Source organism: Phyllopteryx taeniolatus, chromosome 6 (genome assembly GCF_024500385.1).
Source record: "Phyllopteryx taeniolatus isolate TA_2022b chromosome 6, UOR_Ptae_1.2, whole genome shotgun sequence".
Classification (NCBI taxonomy): Eukaryota; Metazoa; Chordata; class Actinopteri; order Syngnathiformes; family Syngnathidae; genus Phyllopteryx; species Phyllopteryx taeniolatus.
The window spans coordinates 28,595,716-28,605,023 of record NC_084507.1 but is presented as its reverse complement, the minus strand read 5'-3'; the positions used below and the strand labels follow the sequence as shown (position 1 = coordinate 28,605,023).

The 9,308-nt window shown below is 41.0% G+C and overlaps 1 protein-coding gene across 2 annotated transcripts; it reads right to left on the bottom strand.

Annotated features, from left to right (window-relative positions):
* Positions 1–281: 281 nt before the first annotated feature.
* On the bottom strand, positions 282–8,397 carry fxyd5 (FXYD domain containing ion transport regulator 5). Of its 2 annotated transcripts, XM_061776211.1 has the most exons (10): positions 8,243–8,394; positions 3,957–4,002; positions 3,315–3,356; positions 3,106–3,240; positions 2,953–3,003; positions 1,776–1,847; positions 1,415–1,444; positions 1,002–1,076; positions 881–926; positions 282–476 (listed from the first exon to the last, which is right to left on the bottom strand). In XM_061776211.1, the coding sequence occupies exons 1-10, from the start codon at positions 8,300–8,302 to the stop codon at positions 434–436; spliced, it is 600 nt and encodes a 199-aa protein (XP_061632195.1). In that variant the 5' UTR covers positions 8,303–8,394; the 3' UTR covers positions 282–433. The 2 variants fall into 2 exon arrangements, with proteins under 2 accessions (XP_061632195.1, XP_061632198.1); XM_061776214.1 differs by lacking the exon at positions 3,106–3,240 and having other exon boundaries at positions 8,243–8,397.
* Positions 8,398–9,308: the final 911 nt, after the last annotated feature.

The following is a 9,308-nucleotide window of genomic DNA, read 5'->3' as shown; positions in this document are numbered from 1 at the left end:
CTGGTGTTCTTTTTCTCCTCCACCCGTTAGCATCGTTTTGTTGTCATAACAATGGAAAGGTATAATTTGCCAGGCGTTCGTTTTTTTCTCTCTCAGAGCTATATTTATTAGCGTCGACCCACTAAGAAAAACATCTTTTATGAACCACGATGAGGTTGTCCAGTTAAAAAAAAATAAATAAAAATAAAGGTTCCAGTTTTACATCCTGTTAGAAGGTAAATGTTTTACACAAAATTGACAACAACTGTCATTTGTTATTGAACATGGCTAAATGGAAATAATTCAGTTTTTATTTTTATTTTATTGTGGGTCAATAAAGAAATATTAAACAAATTCAGTACCACTTTTTGCTTTGTGAACTCATTTCCTTTCATGTCAATTTGAAATGTACGACCAGCTCCACTAATTTGTTGGTCTATCGACTTATAGACTTTTATGACAATATCTCTGATTTTCTTTGCTCCACTCTATAAGACCTGCAAAACACAAAACACCATGATTATCTTTCACCGTGACTATACCGCCGAAAGAAAAACAAACCAGACATTTATTATGATTTTTTTTTTTTGTAGCAGTTAAGACTTATGATTTGGATCGTTTAATCATCGCAAACATCTTAGTCAGCATCCTGTAGGCCACTGTAGCCAAAAGTGATTGATTGTGCGTCATTTGTCATCCAGTGGTGTCATATGATTTACCAAGCCGGTTAACAGAATGACATACGTAAGCAGCTAGCCTTCATGCATATTGATACTGTATTTTGCTACAAAAAAATTTTATTCAAAATCACTGTGTCGGTTTACACTTTGTTAAACCACTCGGCAAACAGCCCATTTTTGCATTCTTTTCTCAGTATGGAAATAAAAATAAAAATTCTTACTTAGATGACCTCTTGCGACACTTGGGAAGCCGACAGCCCTTACCACCTACACAAGAGAGTGAGGAAAAAGTTTAACTTCATCAAGGCAATTTCAAGAAATTACAGATCAAGATAGTCTTACAGCCGAAGACCAAGAGGCCGATCAGGAAGAGAACTCCGGCGATGGACAGTCCAGTCACTTGCAGGGACCAATAATCTAAAGACAACAACAAAAGAATTTTGTGAGCCTATAGAGCCAGACTTTTCCCTTAAAACTTTCGTCAAACGCCAAATTATATGACCTCATTGGCATTTAACTTTAGTGGTTCCGGGGATACATCCCAGACAATAGCAGGGTACATATATATATAAGTATATAGTATAAGCAAACAAACATTCACACCTACGGTAAACCTTCTTCTAAGAGTCTTCTATGAATCTAACATACATGTTTTTGGAATGTGGGAGGAAGCAGCAGTACCTGGAGAAAATCCACGCAAGCATGGGGAGAAAATCCACTATCCACAAAGGAGAACCAACTCAATGATTTCTTACCATATGTGAAATCTCGATCCCAAATTGGATCTACAACAAAAGTAGAAAAATAAGTTGGAAGGCAGGAAGTGGGATAAACACAATCTGGAGAGCCAGTTGGAGGTGACACATGTCGTAGCCCGGCTGACACATTGATGACTGTGTATCACAAACATCTTATCTCCTCTCGCAAAAGCAACAATCGAGCATTAATCTGCCAGCAAGACAGGAAGTGAGGTGCTCTTTTCCTCCAGTCTGCCGTGAGTTTTGTTTGGAAGGCTGGAAATAGCGAGATTGTCAGCCTGCCATAAGATAACAAAAAAAAAATGTAGACACCCGGGGGCATTTAATGTGACGATAGAGTAGGAAAATGTTTGGTTACCCCAGGCAGGAGGTTGATGGGTCCCATTTTCAGTGGTTTTCTTCGTGCTGGTTGGGGAGGATGTCAATGTGGCTGTCGAAGGAAACAAATCAATACAGTATGTTTTCTTTGTGATTCCTGGTTTGTGTGTAATTGTAGGACTTATAACACATGTTTAAGAATACATTTGTAACTGGAGGAACAGATAAGTATGACTATGTTTGCCATTTGATACATCCCCTTACAAAACGTCCATGTTGGTATTCAAAAGTCAGTGTGGTTAAAATCTCAAGCCTAAATGTAATTTCTGTCATGAATATACGAATATACTAGTGTGTACTTGTATGTAAAATGATTTTAATACTTCCATCCATCCATTTTCTGATGGATTTTATCCCAGCTATCATCGGGCAGGAGGCGGGGTACACCCTGAACTGGTCGCCGGCCAATCGCAGGGCACATATAAACAAACAACCATTCGCACTCACATTCACACCTGCGGGCAATTTAGAGTTGTCAGTTAACCCACCATGCATGATTTTTCCTCAGAACTGTGAGGCAGACCACGTCTACCATGCCGCTGGTTCAATACTTCTTCATACTAAATATGGCCAATGTATGCCAATTATCAAAGCTATTTTTGGGCTTTATGCCAGCAACCATACTATAGTATACACCATATATTGTCATTATACTTTAGTATAAACTAAGTGCAATTTGATGATCTCTGAATCAGTATAGTGTTAGCCTAATAGCATATTTGCCGTATTCATTTTTAACTTACTGTTACCAAACAATAAACAATACCAATGTGCTTGCTAAAAATACTACAAAATTTGTACTTTTAAGAGATTTAAAAAAGAAAAAAGGTTCATGTTAAATGTTAGTATTCATAATTTCATGAAAATGAAGTTGTAATCGTGTTTTTTCTTTTCGATAATACATTTCCAATATCTGCACCTTACAATGACAATAAAGGCTTTCTATCAATTATCAGACCTACTGTATTTTTGGGACTAAATAGTTGACTTTCACTCCAGTTCCATTGTCGTTCCTCTGACCCGAATGACCTCATTGATTCATATTACACTAACGCACTTGTCCTCCTACTAGATCTACTATATTTGAGACAAACTCAATGGCTCCAGCAGCCGGGTGCCCCAAACACATCAGCAACCTGCAGGGTGGGGACTATTACCTGGTGTGGATGTCAGCTGTCTTAGGCGCTCTGTTGTTCCCTCACTGGAAACTACAGCGACACAAATATTCACGATAAGTCACATCAGGTTAAATAAGTTCACTCGATAGATAGATGTTTGTTGTTTTGGGACTTCAAATATTAGCATCTAACATCGCATTGAAACACCCGTCGAGGTGCTTGTTTCTGGTCCGGTGGTGCTGAAGTTCACGGGATTGAGGGAGATGATGGTCTGGTTTACGGTGAGCACAAAAACGTCAGCGGCACTAGTGAGCTCCTGTCCTTTTCCTGTTACACCAAGTTAGTTACAATGAATCAAAAATCCGCTGACAGATTAAATGATGGGAGGTAAATCAACATACCAGACGTTGGAGTGAAAGGTTCAGGGGTGATAGCCCTCGACACTGCGGAAAGAAAAACATTTATTAGTAGTAACAGCGGTAGACGTTTGATAACAGATTCCCATTGTAGCGAACTTAACAGGAAGAACAAAGCACAGCGCTGTGACTGCCTCACACAGCCTTGTGCTCTGTTGTCCTGGCATCCACTCGACAATGAGTGGATGCCATGCAGGGTGGAGAGACCTCACAGTATGTCCAAGTAATAGCCTTGTGAGTGGGGTGTGGTTACAGCACACAGACGTGGCTCTCATGAAAGCTCCAGTGACCACAGAGCTGGATTGTTGTGTGCCACTCAAAGCACAGGAAGGCCTTTGTTTAGCCACTCAGGCTTTCAGCACCTTCCAACTATCACCAAAGCTCATTCAAGAACTCTACTTTCTCAGGATAAAGCTGCGTTTTCAACCAATTTGCATGATCTGCAACCATCTTAAATAAATGTTAAGGTAAGCCCCCACCCCGAAACACTGACTGGCCAATCACAGCGCACCACAGGCCAGCCTCAGACACTTTCCTGGCGTCTTCCCGAAAGGTGAAATGCGTATCACCTGGATCAACCCCATCCGCGTAATATTTAGAATATATTTAGAAAATTCTGCCACTTACCATTTAACAATGCAGACAGCAAAAAGACAAGGGAAGCCAAGTGAATCTAAAATTAAAAAGAATAATTGTTTTTGAGTGATGGAGTGAAACGGTTAATTCAGTAAAAAAAATTTAACCAACCAAAACAAGAAAAAAATAAACAGCGCAACACAAGCTGTTACTTTGTATTGAAAGTGACAATCTATTAAATGATTGTACATTTTCATCCATTTTCTATAGCGCTTGTCCTCTTTAGGTTCGGGGGTGAGGTGGAGCCTATCCCATCTGACTTTGAACGGGACGTGCCATAGACCCGGGACTGGTTACCATCCAGTCAAAGAGCACATTAGAAACAAACAGCCACTCATGCTCACATTTGCAATTGAAAGTCTTCAATTAAAAAGCATGCTTTTGGAATGTGGAAGGAAGTTTGTGAAGAAAACTGGGGGCACGCAATCTCCGCACAGGAGGGCCTGAGCCCAACCCGGGGACCTCTCGACTCCGAGGCAGACATGCTACCCACCACTACACCGTGCTGCCGCATGTTTGGACATTTTGCAAATGTAATTTACAAATGGTTTGAATCATTTTGAGTGCAAGTGTGTACCACCATATTAAAGAAGTAATTTATTTCCATCAATCGATCCATTTTCCGTACCGCTTATCCTGACTAGAGGAACAAATAATGAATTCTTCTGTACGCCTGCTAATTATAGTTCATTACTTTTTCATATGAAATCCTTCTAAATTCACCCATGTCCTTGAGGGTAGCTTTAGACTTTCGTGGATGGACAAACTCAAACGAAAAGACGAAGCACTCTATGATATTGTACTTTGTATACAATAGAATACTAACATAATTACAACCCCAATTCCAATTAAGTTGGGATGTGTTAAACATAAATAAAAACAGAATACAATGATTTGCAAATCATGTTCAACTTATATTGAATACACTACAAAGACAAAATGTTTAATGTTGAAACTGATAAACTTTATTGTTTTTAGCAAATAATCATGAAGTTAGAATTTTATGGCTGCAACACGTTCCAAAAAAGCTGGGACAGGGTCATGTTTACCACTGTGTTACATCACCTTTTCTTTTAACAACATTCAATAAACGTTTGGGAACTGAGGACACTAATTGTTGAAACTTTGTAGGTGGAATTCTTTCCCATTCTTGCTTGACAGTCCGGGGTCTCCGTTGTCGTATTTTACGCTTTATAATACGCCACACATTTTCAATGGGAGACAGGTCTGGACTGCAGGCAGGCCAGTCTCATACCCGCACTCTTTTACTACGAAGCCATGCTGTTGTAACTCGTGCAGAATGTGATTTTGGTGGCGTTTCAAGTTGCACTTACTGATGTAGCACCGAACTGTATTTACTGACGTTGGTTTTCTGAAGTTGAAGACTCTAAATTTCCCGTAGGTGTGAATGTGAGTGTGAATGGTTGTTTGTTTGTATATGCCCTGCGATTGGCTGGCAACCAGTTCAGGGTGTATCACACCTCCTGCCCGATGATAGCTGGGATTGGCTCCAGCACTCCCGCGACCCTTGTGTGGATAAGCGGCTCAGGAAATGGATGGATGGATGGGTTTTCTCAAGTTTTCCCGAGCCCATGTGGTGATATCCTTTACACATTGATGTCGGTTTTTGATGCAGTGCCGCCTGAGGGATCGAAGGTCACGGGCATTCAATGTTGGTTTTCGGCCTTGCCGCTTGCATGCAGTGATTTCTCCAGATTCTCTGAACCTTTTGATGATATTACGGACCGTAGATGATGCAATCCCTAAATTCCTTGCAATTGTTCGTTGAGGAACATTGTCCTTAAACTGTTCAACTAGTTTCTCACGCACTTGTTCACAACGAGGTGAACCTCGCCCCATCTTTGCTTGTGTATGACTGAGCAATTCAGGGAAGCTCCTTTTCTACCCAATCATGGCACCCACCTGTTCCCAATTAGCCTGTTCACCTGTGGGATGTTCCAAACAGGTTTGATGAGCATTCCTCAACTTTCTCAGTCTTTGTGGCCACCTGTCCCAGCTTTTTTGGAATGTGTTGCAGCCATATAATTCTAAGTTAATGATTACTTGATAAAAACAATCAAGTTAAGCAGTTTGAACATTAAATATCTTGTCTTTGTTGTGTATTCAATTAAATATAGGTTGAACATGATTTGCAAATCATTGTATTTTTTTTTTATGTATGTTTAACACAACTTCATAGGAATTGGGTTTGTAAATAGAATGTAAAGAATTAAACAGGTTGGGCATTAAAATTTAATGCTGCACTGCACTTCATTGCGCTGCTCCTTCTCATGTGCCCACCTTGGCCACCGGGAGGCAGTGTAATACAGTCATACAGACACAAATGAAGAAAAATAGTACTTCTGCTGTAAGTGAATCAGTAAGATGCTTTAATGTTAGTCATTTTTCATAGAGGATAAATAATATATGCCTATGGGTATTGTTATCTGTCTAAATGTGTTGATCCAAAGTTTGTGTTCAAATATTAATTGCATAAAGGGTTCTAAAACAGCAACTACCGATGCAAACTGTTAGCATGTCAAAGTCAATTTTCATAATATGTTAGCATTAAGCTAGTGGGCTGTTGTTTGCTTGTTTTAAATACACAACCTGTACTTGTCTTTGTTTTATGTCTAGTTTGACAGTAAACTGCAAGAGGGAGTGACATTAAACAGCTTGAAGTCTCTTTTTTCCCCTACTATTTGCCAAAAAGCTGTTTGGTTTGAAGTGAGTTGAATTTAGTTCAATGCCACCGTACAGCGCCACAAGTCAAAGTAAAAAATAAATAAATCAATAAAATCATCCGAATGATGGCTCATATCTTGAAAAAAAAAATGTGAAATTTGGTCTGTATATATTTATGGCCTAAATGAATTTTTCTTGCCCATTTTTAGTCTAATTATGAAATTACTTTAACGCTAGCATAGGTTAGTGACAGACTAAGGTGCGTTCCGACTTCTGACCGTTGCAGTGGTCAACGTTTATTTACACTTGATCATTAAAATTGTTAAAGTTTTACTTAAAACATTAGTTAAAACAGCCTGGACAACGATTAAATGTTTATGACAGTGACGATTTGAAACAAATAATTTCAGTTTCTATTAATTCGTATGGGAAAATTATGTCAGAGGTTCCACTGCAAACTAATAACGTTTTCTTTTACAGTGCTTTTGACAGCGGGTTGTCAATACTATTGTATCATCTAATTTTGCTATTTTCTTAAAATAGCTCAGCCTCGTGTTATGTAATCAACTAAGCCATTATTGATAGTTGCTATGGTTACGGCATGAAGAAGGACAGACAATACAAATGCAATTAATCATAGACGATTCGCAAAACAGGTTTGACATTTGTAAACAGGGGCAGAGGTATCGTGTATATTTATGTACAGTATGTACACAGCAAGGTAAAATAGGGCTTGGACGAATAAAGTGGGAGCAGTTTCTCTGTGGGGCGTTATTTGACAATGCAGACAGGAAGTTTGCATTGCGGTCGACGCCACGTTTGGCACCTCTCCTTCCTCTTTGAAGCAACATCCCCCACACTTCTGTCGCTACGTGGCACGCAACTGCTCTTTAAATGTCATTGTTTTTAAAGATGCGCACATCACGGCAAACGCTTTTCTTTTTCTCTCCGAAAGAAAAAGCTTCAAGGCTGGGAATTGTGCTCACAATCCTCCCACACCAGTCTGAGACAAACTTTGTATCCATCAAACTTCAGCACGTGTTTCAAGTATGGACCTGTCACCAATTAAAATGTGGAATTGGACAACGTGTCAATGTTTTTCTTGTAAGATAACGGAAACGCTTTACACGCTGACGTACACAGAGTACCGATTCCTCCCCTGTAAATGAACCAAAACCACGATAGCGGGTCTTTTTTTCCAGTGTGCGTGTGGACGCATGAGGAGGCAAAAAGTGGGGATTGGTGGAAGTTTATTCCTTGGTGTGGCTTTAAAGCCACCATTCGCCCCCAAGAGAAAATGAATCTTTGACCTATCCTGGTGGCAGCTCGTCCTCCAGGCTCGGAAGAGTGTCACAGGTGAGCATGGAGGCTGCCACCAGCAGTGACAGCTCACATTAGCAGGTCATGCCAATCTTCATCTCACTGCATAGCATATGTCAAAGCCGATGCCTGATCCCCTCCGGGCCCGAAAAGGCTTCTACCCACTCCTGACCTGCCTGTGTGTCACATCTCCCCATCTGTCATCCGCCATCAATCGCCCTTCACCAAAACAGGCCTTTCAAATCATCCATCGGGAGGGCTATTGTGCCTACCTTAGTGTCCATTGTGTGAGGGAGCCCGCGCCAACGCTTCATCCTCTTCACCCTCATCATCCACGAGGCTTCTTCTTCCTCATTCAGAGAGGCTGATGAGGTAACGGCCAAGCGGCCACACCCGCGTGTTCAGCGTCACGACTTCCTCATCCAGACTTGCCAACTCTGTGTCATTCGTTCACTCCTCCCAGTCCCCACTACACATCCTTTGTTTTCCACTCTCACTCACTCTTTGTCTTTTCATTCCAGAAGTCTCAGCAACACGGGATCATTGTTCCTTTAAGCATCTTCGGAGACATGCATTTTCTAAACGGGTCTTTAATAACAAGTCAGTCATATGATTTTGTAAAAATACCCTGAGGAAAGAGAATAACTGCAAACTTTACTTTTGAGAGGGCGGCCCTGTTTCATACGAGTGAGCGACTGGGCGCCATGCCCCTTATACTGCTGGGCCAATCATGTACATGGTTATGTTACAATGACAACTAGAACAGGCAACCAACCGGATTGCGGACTTGCCGAGACCCCTAGCAGGGGAAAAATGCGAGCTCCCGCAAAAGAAAATCGAATAATTTTCACTGATATAGGCACCACGTCATAAACAACACTGTGTGTAGGTGGGATTTAGAGACAGCACCACCAAACACAAATACCCACCGCCACCGTGTCTACAACTTCACTGAGCCGGATATCAGAACCCTTCGTCGCTCTGTTCATCCAACAACACTTAATGCAGCTCTGCTTACCTTTGAGATTATAGCAGGGATGACACACCCGCGGAGGAGGTGGGTATTTCTGCATTATAGTGTTGCAGACAGTGCAGTCCAGCAGCTTGAAAGGGGCTATGGCTCTTCGTCCAGCCTAGCAGATCATGTCACGGGCGGAGAAACTTAAACTCACTCATCTTACATCACTGCTACCCTTTCTTGCTACCATAAACCATGAAAAAGTACACACACAAAAGCCAAAGACAACGCAAATGTTCGTGGACGTGTTTTTATCCCTACCATTGTGGTCAGTTTGAAACTGACAAGCAAACAAGGTGTTCAAACTTTGAGGTTCTTCT